The sequence below is a fragment of the Pithys albifrons genome, chromosome 19 (assembly GCF_047495875.1).
Source record: "Pithys albifrons albifrons isolate INPA30051 chromosome 19, PitAlb_v1, whole genome shotgun sequence".
Taxonomy (NCBI): Eukaryota; Metazoa; Chordata; class Aves; order Passeriformes; family Thamnophilidae; genus Pithys; species Pithys albifrons.
In genome coordinates this window covers 7,647,590-7,662,671 of record NC_092476.1, presented here as the reverse complement: position 1 = coordinate 7,662,671, position 15,082 = coordinate 7,647,590, and the positions used below count along the sequence as shown (strand labels likewise).

The window sequence follows — 15,082 nt, the reverse complement described above, 5'->3', positions numbered from 1 at the left end:
AATGTGACCTTTACTGAGTGATGCAACTTCCTGCTTCTGGTGACTTCAGTCTTAAAAAATAAAGGGAGTGCTCAGTAAGGGAGGAGAACAGTAAATCCAGTTGGCAAATACGTTGCTGGGGTGGTGGCTGTGCTTGATCACACCTGGTGGGTCACCAGTACTTCTGGAACAGAAGCACGTAGCCTTTGCTCCCCCAGGGGAGAAAAACAGTCTGGGCAGGAAGGGGGAGAGTGCAGGGGAAGGATGCAGCCCTTGGTCAAGGCAGCACAGTGTATTTCCCTAAACTTTTTCTTCTGCACCTGAGGCTTTTGGCCATCTGTGGCCAATTGTAGCTGCCATGGTACAAAGCTCTAGTTCAGGAAATGTGAGTCGTGGTGGTGCAGCTGCCCCTGCTCAGACAGGGCTGAGATTGTAGGTGTGAGACACAGCCCTGAATGCTGGCTGTTCAGTATTGCTGTCCTGGCTGGGCACCTCATGTGCAAGAGGAACAAGAGAAAGGGCTCCCCAGTGTGCCTTCAGGGCCTGACTCTTATGGATAGACTGGAGTGGTCTCACCAGCTGCTCTTTAAACCTTCCTTAAGGTTCAAAGAGGTTAGTGGGGGTTTTTTTTGCATTAGAATAGAATATGGTCAGGACTCTGCTGAGCCTTGACATCTGCAAGAAGGCTCCCCTCATAGTAAAAGAGAGAACAATCAGGGGAATCCATCCCCTCGGGTCTCTGCTTTCAGTTCTCTCTTTCCACAAGGCAGAGCAGGTGCCAGCCAAGCCCTTATTGGCCTCGGTGGTGCTGAGGGTTTGACCAATCTGTGCTCTGTCCTTGTCACTCTTCACTAGGTGTGTTGGCTGGAGAAAGGAGAGCAGACCCCAACTGAGAGGCTGTGGAAATGTCTCACCTCTCTATCCTCTGTCTTGTCTGGGATCGAGGGAGAAGTGGGAGTGAAGAGCCAGAAGTTGCCCCATGGGGCCTTGGCTAGGGCACCCTTGCAGATCAATTGAGTGAATGGCACCAAACTGCTCAGAGATGCTCTGCTGTTGGCAGGTGCACTCATGGATGGAGCAGGTGATCCCCCCAGACCACAGTCAGTCTCTCTAACAGCAAGGAGAAGGTAGGGATGGCTGCCCAGTTTCCCTGGTTAATGGGCTCAGTTCCCACAGCCAGGTGACCCATTCTAGGTGCAATCTCTCCTCCTGCCTCTCAGTCCTCCACTCTCACCTCCTGGTCAGCCATGGATGAGTTGAGGTGACACTGCATGAATACAAACTAGGTTTAAGCCTGGGGCTGAACCACAAATTGGAATTCGTGCATGGGGAATTGGATGGCTGTAAATCTCACGCTCATCCCTTTTCTTGGTGGTAGTTTAGCAACGGAAACCCGTCTCCTCCCCAGCTGCATTCGGAGTGCCTCTTGGTTACAAGGCACTGAATAAAACTGGGCTTGGATCCTGGAGTCCCAGCAAGGCAGACCCTGGGTAGACGCTGGCCAGGGAATGGCAGAGGGGAGAAACCATTCCCTGCTCTGCCACACATCCTGGATCAAAGTGGGAATGCAGCTGTGGCTTGAGAGACAGCCGTGCTGAAGTTCAGTTTTGAATGAGACAATGCTGGTGATGACAACTCTGGAGCACACAAGGACAGGAAGCAGCTGCAGGGGTTTAATGACTGTGTGGACAGGCCTTGACCTATTTCAAACATCTCCACTACTGGCCCTCCAAAAATAAGTGGGTGGACAGGGTGGAGGTTGCATTTCATGAGAGCTGTCTGTTGGCATCTGTCCCTGTCCACCCCCTGCATTGCCATCACATAACCCTGGCATGCTTGCTTGCTCCCCTCTCTGCATGGCATGGAATCTGGGCCTCTCCTCCCTTCTCTTTTGCTAACCTTCCCCCCACCCAGTGGTTTTGCTGTCCTGTTCTGTCCTGTTCAGCATGGTGCTTCTTTTGGATGAGGGAAGCTGGTAAGTTTGGGCTTTTGGGGGGGGGTATTATTTGTTTGCTTCTCATCTTCTGCAGCACGATAGTCATCCTGGGCTGAGGGAAGAGGAGCAGCAGCAAAGGACAGCAGAGCCCAGGGCTGTGGGACTCTGCAGGTCAGGCTGGCCACTGCTTCACTGCAGCCACCAGCCACAGGGATGGCCCCCACCATGGGCAAGGCTGTTTTCAGCCACAAAACACCCAGTGCAAGAGGCATTTTCCTCCCATCTGCCTGTTATAGGAAGGGACATTCTGTGCTTGGGGGTCCCTGCTAAGTTCTCCCTACTCTGACACTTCCTCCATAAGTCCCAGATTCCACATGTATGAGGAGAGAGTCTACTGGTGGCCTGGTGCTCTTCCCTGCCTACAGCATATACCCAGGGAAAATGTCCTCTGACCTACAAGAAGTCAGTGGACTGCAGTTCTGGCCCTATTAATAGTCATGATTGAATCATGAATCCCCAGTAGTTTTAAAAACTGAGCAACTCAGGATGCCTCCCTCAGAAAGCCAGGGAAAGGGAGACCAGGAAGCCCCTTCTTCTTCTCCTCCTCTCCTGTCCTAGAGAGGAAACTTTTGCAAACTCTCCCATAGGCTTTGCAGAGTGTGAGTCTCTGATCCTGCCTTGGCATGAGATTTCAGTTCAGACAGCAACTCTGCTTGAGCTCCTGGGTGTTTACTTCTGGCTCGGGTCCTGAATTGTTGTAGCTTGTGGCTGCTTCTCTGTGTCTCCCTCACCCAGCGCTCACAATTTGTCTTCATCTGCTTCTGCTTAACCCTGTGCAGCATGGACAGCTGGCCATTCTCTGCCTGCTAATTCACTGGGAGCCTGGCTCTGCCTCCCCTGCAGCTCCCCTGCAGCCAGGAGAGACCGAGGGCTGTGGGGAACTGGGGGATCACACCTGGCTGGGAGCAAACTGGTAGGCAGTGAGCTGGAGCACAAGCACTGAGCAATGGAGGAAAGTGCAGGCTGGCCCATCCATGGCTTTTCCCACTGCTCTGGTATCAGCTGGGCAGGTCAGGAGTGTTGCAAGGGAATGGGCACACAACTGATGGAGGTGGTCATGGCCTCTTGGCTGAGCTGGCTGGAGGCTGAGCCACCTTCCTGGCTGTGCTCTGGCCTCTGGATATTGCTGCTGTGGTTGGAAAATGTGGGAGGCTTCTGCCTTGAAATTGTGTTGAGCAAGGTCTGCTCAGGGGGTGACTCAGCCCCTGACCCCACTGACTTCTCTCCAGCCCTGTCCTACTGGCTATGGGACTTGTGCTCCCTGGTCACACCAGCTCTGGCAGCCCCAACTGCCTGCCTGATGTTCCTGAGGTATTTCCCAAAGTCAGGTTCACCTTTCAACTTCTCTGTCCCACTGGAGGAATACCAGATTTGTGTTGATAGAAGCTCCCTTTGGTACGTCTCAGTCTCCTGTTCTTCTCTTTTCTAAACCCTGTCTCCCTGTTCGGCATTTAAATTCTCTCTCTCTGTGTTTTACTGATTGGCTGAAGCAACTGATCCACGTTTTTGGGACCACCAGGAAAGCTTAGATTTAGTATGTCATTCCTCATATTGTTCCTGCAATACCTCAATCCTAGAGAAGACTGGGTTATGGTCACTATCAGAAATGAGATGGTAGGTGTCCCCATGGTGAAGAAACAGGGACAGCAATGATGGGACTAACCCCAGCAGTGAGATGGGAGTGAACTGCCTGGGGAGAGCTTGACTACCCATGGCCAGGTCTGCCCAGCAGTCAGGGTCTTCCTTCACTTTGATCTTGATCCTCAAGGGTCAATCGTTTGTTTGGAGTGAGAAGAGTCTGGATTGCTATCTGCCCTCCTTACCAGAATTTCTGACAACTGATGGTCCTGACAAGCTGAGCCAGGGAAAGGAGCTGGGAATGCTCCATTCTTCTGAAAATCATCTTTCTGAGTGAAACTTCCTGAAAAGGGCACACACCAGTGGTGGTTACAGCAAGATGCTCTGGGATCTTCTTGGAGTGACTCAGGACTCCTTAAGAAAACGATATTCTATGGAGGGGGCTACAGGATTTCCTGACCTGCTACAGACATTTGCACACAAGAGTTAAATGCACACAGGAATGCCATCAGTCCTCCTCCAGTTTGTCAGTGCTGGGGTGCTGTCTGCTCTCAAAAGCAAGAATCCTCATGCCAATGCCATGGCTGAGCTGGAGTGTGGGGAATGCTTTTGATGCCACCAGAAGGACACACGGTTTCCATGCTTCAGGGAAAACCATGGTCTTTGAGGCCTTCAATCCCTGAGCCACCCTCATATTCCAGAACCTGCTTTTGTCTGGGCTCCTTGTTCTGCAGCTCTTCCTTGCACAGATCCATGTCCAGCTGACAAATCATATGATTCAGTGACTTGGCTCTAGCTTGGGCCAGAGCAGAGATATTTGGATAATCTATACCTGAAGAAAGGATACATCTTCTGGCAAAAGACCCTAACCTGATTTGATTGATGTGCTCCTGGGGGAAAGCATGCTGATCCAAGGAGAACGGAATGGAAGAGCCAAGGATAGGCAGTAGCTCAAATCTCAGAGCCTCCGTCCCAAGCTAATTGAGACTTTCAGGTTCTGTGGCAGCAGTGTCAGAACTTCTCAGCCTGGGGGGTTGTATGGCCCCAGTGTCCCAGTGAGGGACTGCCTCACACTCTTAAGTCTAACTCCTCTCACAGCTTGCTCCAGGAGCATAAAGGGGTAACTCTGTTGTGCAGATGGGAATTTATGGCTCTGATAGACATCCTCCATTAAGCTCATGCTTGTTTTGAGGTCTTCTCAGCTCAGCTGTCAGCCTGGCCCTGTCCTGGAGGTGAGCATCCCTGTGAGGGGCTACTACTGAGACTGTGGTCCTCCATCCCTCCCTGCTCCAGATTGTGGCATGCTGGAGGGGACCTCCCCTCCTGGGCTCCCATGGAAACAAGCTTATGCCCTCACACATGAAATCTGATTATGCTTGCGTGACCTGAGCGGGATGATCCGATCCTCAGCACCACGTATCCCGCAGAGCGATTATCCACCGTGGAGAATTTCCTTTCTTTGTCCTGATGCTCCGGCCACCGAACCTCCGCAACGTTGCTCGAGTAACCCCAGTCCCACATGGTGCTTCAGTCGGGATCTCCCACCCAGGATCCGGGTCACTGGCTGCACTGGCAAGGCTGCTGGAGAAGGAGAGGTTTGGCAGGAGGCAAAGGAAGAAATGAGGCTGTTAGTTGCCTTCGCTCTGTGTCTAGAGGGAGTAGGAACCTTTTAAATGGGGTTTAGGTGTTACAATGAACCCTCTTGAATTCAGGAGGAATTAGGCTGGAGGGCATCTGTGTGTGTTTCTAGGGTCCCAGGTCACGTGTGTTGTAGCTTCCCTCCACCTCAGTGCAGGTCTCTGTCCACAGAGTGTCAGGTGTTTTATGTTGATTTATGACAGACACTGGGGCAGTAAGGGCAGAATGTCTGTACTCCAGAGTGTCTTAGGAGGTTCAAGCTGAGACCATGCTGCAAGATCTTGAGGGGGTGCCTGGATGTCCCTGTACATAAAACACATTTAATCAACTTATCCTCCTTCCCTGGGACACTGGGAAAGCTTCCCATCAAAAAGAAGCCTCATGACCTGCAGAGGGTCTGGGGTTTTTACCTCCTTCCCTTGAACAGACACATCTGTAGCAAGATGAAGAAGGGTTGACACTGCCTTGAGAAACTGGTACTCATTCCCAGCTCGTCTGACCGCAGGTGGGAAGAGGAATCTGGGCTGGACAAGGGTGCCAGGAGCCCAGGGAGGCTCTGCACAAGACGGTGAGGCAATAACCCCTGGAGTTAATGAAAGCTTCCAATTAGTTTGGCTTCTCCAGCTCTCCTTAGTAGGTCAGAAGGGCTGTAGCTTAGATTGGTGCCAGACAAGAGGATTTACACTTCCAGTCAGGTTTTGACTATCCTGCTGCAGTTGACTTTGAAGCAAAGCCCTTCTTAGAGGCATGAGGTTTGCAAACAGTGGCTTGTTCTGCCCTGAAGGGGGAAGTTGCCTTGCTTTCCCCCCAACACACACACACACACACACACACACACACACACACACACACACACACACACACACACACACTGAGTGTACCCCCTGCTCATTTATGTGAATAATAATGAACCAACCTGAGGGGTGAAATTACTGAAATGATTTCTCTCCCTGTTTCTCTTTGCAGACCTGAAGACTATATGAAGTTGTCCCTAGCCTCCTCCTAAAGGCATCCCTTGGCATCCTTAAAGGCTTGAGAGAAATACCAAAACCAACCAAAACACACCCATAAGAGAAATCCATAAACCCTCAAAACTTGGGATCCCCTCTTGGTCTGAAGTTGAGTTCTTCAAAAACTCCTGTGGTGTCACGTTTGAGGAGATCCTGTTGTGTGGCTCCATGGACTGGGGTTGGGCCCAAGCAGTGACTTGAGTTGTGTTTGGAGGCTGGGATGAACCTTCCTCCCTCTCCCCCAAACAGAACCCAAAGTGAACACTAAATATGCAGCGAGTCCATTGTGTTTGTTACCATATATTAGGCCATGAAATCTGTGTTGTCCCTTTCCTTGGGTGGACAAACCATAACCCTTCTCCCAGACCTGCCTGGACTTTGTACCAGTCTCTCAAGTTGTTCTGTCCTGGGGGCAAACTCCTCTTTATTTCTAGGGGGTGGGAAGTCCCTGTGATTTCAAATGTTGTACAAAGCTGCTTTACTCTGAGGGGTGGAAGGACAAAGTGCAGTCCAAGTGAGGTATGGCAGACTGGACTGACTTGAATTTTGCTTCTGTAGTTATTTTAGCAGAGAGCTGATTCTGTAGGTGGACTGGAGACTCAAGAAGTGATGAAGATTGCTAGTTTAGCTGTTCTGCTTGTGGCGGAGGTTTAGGAGACCACACTTTGGCTGCTGTAAATAATCTGGATCCTCACTTTTCACTACTCCCGTTCCCAAGAGGAGAGACCCAAAGATGTAGCTATGGCATCAGGGGTTCCCTCTGGCTCAGGATGAGATAGTGGGGGTCCTGGGAGAGGCACATTCCCCATTCCTTGCCTGCTTGCTGTTCCAGTATCCTCTTCTCTTGGTAGTCCTGTGGCTTGTCCATGGGAGCCAGAGCCCCTCAGCGCTGTCACATACAGCAGATGAATTTGGCTGGGCACATATTCCTGGTTCAGATATGGCAGGTTTTAAATCAAACCCAGCTGCTTTGCGAGACACAGAAGAGGGTCTGAGTTCCTCAAGTGATGATGTAGAAACAGCAGGCTGGGTGGGGATGTGTCCCTCAAAGTTTCTCTTTCACTGCCGGATGATGACCCCTTGGCTAATGCTGCAAACATATCAGAAACTCAACAGGCTGCTTTTTTTGCTCCCTTTTTAATTCCTATGCAGACAATACTTGAAACCTTGTACACAGTTGTCCTTTCCAGCGCCTGGGGTTGGCAGACTCTTAATAAAAGGGCTCATTTAAAGAACAGCAGGAGGCTTCAGCTTTAGAAGAGGCTGGGTGGCCCCTTCCCAGCCGACAACTGCAAGCGTGTTCAGTGGTTTGCATATGAATTTAGGCACATCTGGACCCTCTGCTTCAACATCCCGCTGGTACAGCCGCTGTCTCCCCTTGGTGCTGGCTGGCTGACTGTGTCCCGAGCACCCAACTATGCAAAGAATGCCTTATATACGTTGTGTTTAAGTTACATGGCAATATGTACATCCAGCAAAGTCTATCGTTGAGTCCAGATTTTTGCTAGTGGCAGCAAGTCCAACTATTTCTTCAACTCAAATGGCTGTCTGGGTATTTTTTACTTTTGTTTGTTTTGTATCTGATGGTGGCTCTTATACAAAGGACTGTAATTCTAGTGGCTTGAATCTGTAAAAATTGCCTTTGTTTCGTCCAATAAACCTTTGAATAGTTTATTTGGTTTGTGCCTGTTCTCCCTGCCTTCACCAGCCTGTAACTTCTTTCTCAAGAGATTTGTGTTGCAAATCTGGATTTTAGGTTAGGGGTACATTCTGGTCTCCTATGCCTTTTACCACATAAATGATTCCATTGGCTGCCTTAACAATAGAGTCAGATGGGAGGAAAATCAGGGATATAACCTTATTTCTGCTGAAGCAACACAGCATCCTGGTCTTGTTTCTCTGTAGGGCAATTCCCAGTGCAGAGCTCTGCCCAGGATTTCAGCTGCTGTGGACACGAGTGCCAAGCAGTTCTTGAAATGGAGTTCTCTAACATACCTACAGCTCACTGCTCCAAACCTCAAGTTAATTGTAAAAGTCTTGGGCTGAAATGTTTAAAAAGAGCCCAAGGGGAGATAAGTGTGCACATTCAATTTCCTATCAAGAGGAATTAGGCTGCTTTGAAAATCCTTAATTAATTATTTTGTCAGCAATAAGTAAAATCCTGTTTGACTTCCTGAATCCCAGTTGTTTTGAGGGCAGCACTTATGGGAAGAAAGGATGATTTTGCTTGTGAACATGGTAGGTTTGATCTGAACTCATAAAAAACCCAAACACAACCAACCTGGAGCACTACAAAGTTGTTTTGCAAGTTCACCTTTGATAGAAGCTCCTCTTTGAACACAGTTTCATGTTTGTGATGCCTTACTCTTCCTTCCCAGACTCTTTTCTCTCTTTATCTTTGTTTTGCTGTCCCTTTGTTGTAGATTATGTAGCACTGAGAAGTAACAGCAGTAACAGCTCTTTTTTCTGTTTTTCAAATGCACAGTCATGATAATTCAAGTTGAGGGGAGAGCCAAAATGCATTGATGTTGTGGTTAAAGAAAATAGAGTGAATATTGTCTGTGATCCTGCTTTTGGAGACAAGGAAACAGGCGTTTGGGGAGGTTTCAGCAGCATTAATGTCTGTGAAACAAGGAGTGAGGGATGCAGACCTGTGTGGAGCACTCCCAGCTGATGTGCATTGCAGACACAGGAGGCCAAGCTGTGTATTGAATTTCTCCACACCAGACTGGCAACGTGCCCTCTGGTGCCCAGCGGTGATCTAAAATAAAATATTGATCACTAATGACCCTGATTCCCTCCCTCTCATCTGGAAAGGGTAGTTGGATGCTCTTCATGTGAGCACAAACCATTACAGAAGAGACAGACAAGTTCAGGCTTTCATAACTGAAAGATCCCACATCATTATTGGGATATGTTTGGCCTCAGGACCACTGCCTTTTAATTGCAATAGAAAAGAATTGGCAAATGAGCTTGCTTTAGCCAGGATCTGCTTTTTTCCCGCCCTGTTTGCTTCAGCAGTGCTGAGAGGACAGGCTGCTGTTTCTGCTTCTGCTGGGGCTCAGCCCAGGAGAGGGGAAAATGCAGAGCAGGAGCTCAGCACATGAAAAAGGTTCCTCTGCTTGCTCCTGACTGCCTCCTTCCACTGATCTTGTTCATGAGGTGGTTGCTGCTGATGGGTTGATGCTGTCCTTTCTTTCCAGCAAAGACTGTGTCCTGGGTTTGCATCTCAATAGTTATTGCTACCCCTCCTGTTACTGGAACAGCTGACAGCTTGTCCACATAGGCCCTGCAGGAAGACTACTCCAGGTTATCCAGTGACGTGTATTTAAACGGATTAATTAAATGGTTTAAAGTCCTACGTGGGAAACTGGCTGTGGCAGGAAAGAGGACTCTTGACAGGGTGATCATGTGGAAGTAAAAGCCAGATTCTGTCTTTCTAGCCCACAGGAGGTCTAAAGATGCTAAACAAGCAGGAGGAGTTGGGATTGTGGCAAATCTGTGCCCTGAGCTGTCACTGAATCCTGGCCCCACACTCATGCAGAAACAAAATGAGCCTTAAAGTAACAGAAAGCAATAGAAAGCTTCTCCCCTGTTACAGCCATAAAGCACCATAACCTCATTAGTTCTTTTAATCTCACAGAGAGTCGGATGTGAGATGTGCTGGGCAATACAGTCAGGTAGGAGTCCAGCACCACAGCCCACTCTGCCTGGACCCACATGCATGTTCATTTTGACCCAGAAGAGGATTTTGTAGACAGTTACATCAGTTCATGAGTTACTTATGAGCAAATGACACTCCTGTGCTGCCCACTCTCCTGTATCCCTGAATGATGACCAGTAGGTGTATGATCTATATAAGCCCTCCTATAAAGCTTCCCCAAATAAAAGCCCTGCCACAGACACCAATCTTTGTGTACAATGCCTAACTGCTTCAAGGTAGGGGGAAATTAGGATTTCCTTTGTTATGGGGAGAAGGGTGTTAATCATCTGCTATGGAAATCTGAGCTGGGGGATCCACTGGTCGGTCAGCCTCTGCCCACACAGGGATGCCCTCATTGCTGGACTGGCCACCTGGGTCCATCTCTCTATTTGACACTGGCAGACAAACTTGAATCAAAGCAAATTCCTATCTGTGATTTTATCTTCCACTGGCTGATTAAAGTGTGTCCACGCTGAGAGGTAGTCTGGTTTCTAGTTTTAAGGTGGGATATACATTTAAATTTAATATCTATTCCTGAATTACTCTGTATCTACATACTCTCATTACAGAATGAAAGGACACTGTGCTGTTGAATCTTGATCCAGGTTCATTATGGAGTCTGCTAAATTGGGACATGTTGGTCTTAAGAAATTCCACATGTCGAGTTATCTTGAAACTTTGAGCACAGATAAGCCCTGAGGAACTCCAAAGCTGGTGTTAAAGCAGTCTGGTTTATCTCCATATTTAAAGAACTGCAGAGACATGCAGGATGATAGGAGAAGATGGGAAAGGGGAGGAAGGAGAACCAGAGGCTGTCTCTGTCTTATCTCACAAGGGCAGATTTCCTGAATCCACTAAGGCTTGTACAGTGACCTGCATTTGGCTCCGTGTTTCATTTGACCATGCTGTTCTGGCTCCAAGTGTCTTCTGGCTATTCCTACTTCTCCTTTTCTTCTTGACAGGGTTCAGAGAGAGCAGCTGGCTGCCATCTTCAGGCTGATGAAGGAAAAAAGTGACACGTTTGGAGAGATGTCTGAAGGAGACATGAAGGAGCAGCTTAGACTGTACGATATATAACCTTGCAGCAAGCAGAGGCTGTGCCCAAAAGCTATCTCGGCCCTTATTATGCAGGACGCAGGAGGCTGTAATGCTTTAAACCTGTCTCAGTAGTTATTTTGCAGTCCAGTTTGTTTTGCAAACACATACAGGCCTGTGATACGTATTTCAAAGGACTTGTAATTCCTCATCCTTTTTATCTTTTTTTTTTTAAGAGATCTCACAATATTTTCATCTCATGCAGAGATTTTTACCTCTTTCTGGCCAGGTCACATGTCTCAGTCATACAAAGCAGTTAAACTCACAACTTTTTTCTGGCCATGCTTTATGCAAATGAACTTTCAAGCCTAGTCTTTATCAGTTTGATATCTCAAGAAAGCCAAAGATATTAGATTTAAAATGGATGAAAATAGTAGAATCATAGAATAACTCAGGTTGGAAGGGTTCTAAGGACGTCTGTAGTCCAGCCTCCTGCTCAAGGCAACATCAGTTATGAGACCAAGGTGGGTTACTCAGGGTTTTATCCTGTTGGGTCTTGAAAACCTCCACAGATGGAGACTGTACAACCTCTCTTGGCAGAGAGGTTTCCAATGCTACAGTTAGAAAGCAAACAGCCAAAGGCAAGGTATTAGTATTCTGAATAGGGGAGTGTTGCCATTCTCATCTCCTTGGAAGGAACTCTTCATCCTCCTTCATGCTGGTTTTCTCAAACAAATCGCAGTCGGTTCCGTCTGACCTCGTTGAGTTCATCTTCACGCCTGGGGAAGCAGCTTCAAACTTCAACCTGGAAACACAAACACCTCTTCACCTCCTGACACTGGTAAAAAATGAGCACAGAAAGGTGGCTGGCTTTATTACCAGGGTGATTGTGTCCCCCTCAGATCCTGCTTCTCTAATAGAAAATTATGTGGGAAACTACATACTTAGGAAGTCTCTGTGAGTTTATCAAGTATTTTGAACAGTCTTGACCAGCTTCTGGTGGTTTGAATAGAGTAAATCAATGAGCATTCCTAATTATAGCTAAATGTCTTCTGATGTGGTTATCTCTTCTATGAAATCCTGTTAAATACTTTCTTATCAGGAAGGATTTTCTCAGTTTTAATAACTGCTGACAAAGGAAGGCAACATTTTTTTGACCCAGTTTTAGGGAATGATCTCTTAAAAGATTAGGTTTGCTTTATTTTATGTAATCCTTTTGAGTCTGAGAAACCTAATATCTCATTATCTGGTCACTGTCTCCCACTACAGCACATTCCATAACAACAGACTATTAGACTTCTAAGAATTTTATCTTCTAATCGTTTTCACTTAGGTCATGGTATATTTGTAATGAGATCAAGTAGTTTTCCTACCAGTCATCACTTAATCTAAATTTTGTGTCTGAAAATTACCTCTTCTTATTCAACGTGAATGAATTCAGTGGGAAAAGGGAAAATGTGAAACATCACATGGCTGGCTTGCTGTGTCCCTAAGACACAATTTCCTTTGTCGAGCTGTGCAAAGGGAGAAATGCAGAATGTTTGTTTATGGGACCTTTCCCTAGTTCAAAACTGAAAGTAGGATCTTTACCAAAGCTCTTTGTGAAAGCAACCAAAGAGTTAAGGTTTAGTTGATTTTCAGTCTTTGCCTTGTAGACTTTACAGTTTATTTCCAAAATATTTTTGTGTTTGTTATGTTTGCGTCTTTTTTGAATAGAAACATTTCTTGGGAATAAACAAAAAAATTCCTCAAACTCCTCAGCTTCACATTATGCCAGTAATGATAATGCTGCATTAAGGCAGAGCAGCTGGAATTCAACCTGTCCTGCCCATACCAGTTCTGAGCAGTGTCACCAAAATTTTAGATCCTGTTGATGACAGGACAGTGGTGAATGATCTGTCTTGAATTTAAGAAAGAAATGAAGATAAGTAAGAAAGCCTCTGCCCAAGACATGAAATGAAGGGGTATCCAGATGTGAAGCCCGTGGGGTTTGTACGGTACATTTTCTCTATGTGCATTGGCAAGGCTGTAATAAAGAGGAGCCTGCTGGACACGTCCCTGTGAGTCTGTGAGGGTGGTGGGTTCGTGCTGCTCAGGGGGACCTGCAGCCATGGGGGACATCCAGACATGGCTGGGCAGCTTCGGAGCTCAATATTTATGCAAGAAATTTCACCAGTTCCTATGGTGGGATCTCCCCTTTACATGGGGAATTTCACCAGCTGCTGCAGCAGCATCTTCTCCTGTGGGTATTGTCCTTTCAGGAATCACAGAATGATAAAATTACAGATGGTTTGGGTTTGGAGGGACCTTAAAAACCATCTAGTTCTGCCCACCTCCCATGAGGGGGTGGTGGCACTGGTGGGGGGGTCCCATGAGGGGGTGGTGGCACTGGTGGGGGGGTCCCATGAGGGGGTGGTGGCACTGGGGGGTTCCATGAGGGGGTGGTGACACTGGGGGGGTCCCATGAGGGGGCGGTGGCACTGGGGGGTTCCATGAGGAAATGGTGGCACTGGGGGGATCCCATGGGGGGCGGTGGCACTGGGGGATTCCCATGAGGGGACGGTGGCACCGGAGGGTCCCCATAAGGGGGTGGCAGCAGTGAAGAGTCCCCATGAGGGGACAGCAGCACTGTAAAGCCCTGTGAGGGGATGGCAGCAGTGGAGGGTCCCCGTGAGGGGACGGCGGCACTGGGGAGCCCCACGAGGGGACGGCGGCACTGGGAACTCCGCTGCCGTGCCAGCCAGGGACGATCACCAGAGCACACACAATGTCCCCACTGCGCTCCCGTGCGGTGACGCGGGACGGGACCGGCTCGTCCTTCCCTGCCCGAGATCTCGGAATCCGCCGTGCCGGGGCGGGGTCACTCCCTCCCGCACAGCCACGGCTGGAGCTCCGTGAGGGATCTGTGGGGCTTCTATGAGGGCTCTTGGGGGTTATGTGGGAGCTCCGTGAGGGCTCCGGGGATTCTGTGAGCGCTCCATGAGGGCTCCGTGTGGTCTCTGTGGGCTCCATGAGATCTCTGAGAGGGCTCCGTGGAGGCTCCGTGAGAGCTCCCTGAGGGCTCTGTGGGAGCTCCATGGGGGCTCTGTGAGGACTCTGTGGAAGCTCCCTGAGGACTCTGGGGAGGTTCTATGAGGGCTCTGTGAGGGCTCTGTTGGCTCCATGAAGTCTCTGGGCGGGGGGGCTCCCTGGGGATTCTGTGGGGATTCTATGAGGGCTCCATGGAGGCTCCATGGGAGCTCCATGGGGGTTCTGTGGGGATTCAATGAAGGCTCCCTGAGGGCTCTGTGAGGACTCTCTGTGGGCTCCGTGAGGCACCCGGTTTTCCAAGCTCTTTAAACACAGACACACCGCCTAGTTTGGGAAAGGACACATTGTTTATTCCGCGCATCACGCGAGGCAGAGATTTCCACAAAGCAGGCAGCCCGAGTGAAAACACTTCTTTTTATACAGTGAAACTCACATGAACCCACCTACCTAATACATATTTATTAGGGTGAATGCTCTTACCCAGTGCTTGACGCACAAAGCTCTTCATTAAGCAACTTCTGTTCCCGAAGTAATCCAAGTTAACTGATGATATCAGCTGTGTTTGCAAAAGGTGAGTAAATTCAGTCTGGGGACTGATAATTCGACTGGAAGACTGAAGCAAAGCTTTCCATATTGTAACTTGTTTAGAGTGGTTTACAAGTGGTTTGTAAGGAACTGGCCTTAATCCTGTGGAAAGACAAATGTTTTCTGTCTTTTATCAAAGATAAGGAGGAGATAAGTTTCTGAACAAACACCAAGAAAACCATAAAATGCAAATTTACCTAACCGTGCAGAGCTTTAGATAAAGAAAACCTTGAAGAAGAGTAGTCCTGCAGCTGTAAGAAATAAATCAAAGACCTGTCTGTCCTAGAGACTTAAATCAGTAAACATCGCCTAGTTGAAATGCATAGCCAAAAATATGTAGTCTTTTAATCATTTGTCTAAGCCCTAAAAATATGTCTTAGGTAATTTACAAGATGTTTCTGTAGCTTCAAAGGGTTGTAATGATTGATATGTAGCAATTGTCCACAGAATGCAGGGTATCCTTAGAGAAATTCACTACATACTGGCTGAAATTTTACTTCTACGGAATTGTATTTTGAACAGCACAGA

At 48.2% G+C, this 15,082-nt stretch overlaps 1 protein-coding gene across 3 annotated transcripts in view; it reads left to right on the top strand.

The window, feature by feature from the left end:
- Positions 1-12,990, top strand: part of MXRA7 (matrix remodeling associated 7) — a 29,779-nt gene extending 16,789 nt beyond the window's left edge. For 2 of the 3 annotated variants that reach the window (XM_071573815.1, XM_071573814.1), the window contains one exon: positions 6,158-7,873. Coding sequence is in view for 2 of the 3 variants with exons in the window: in XM_071573814.1 (XP_071429915.1) it covers positions 6,158-6,197 (40 nt within the window). In the remaining variant the exon portion in view is untranslated. Of the gene's footprint in view, positions 1-6,157; positions 7,874-10,866 lie in introns of those variants that run through there. The other variant, XM_071573813.1, reaches the window with a different exon arrangement.
- The last annotated feature ends 2,092 nt before the right edge of the window (positions 12,991-15,082 follow it).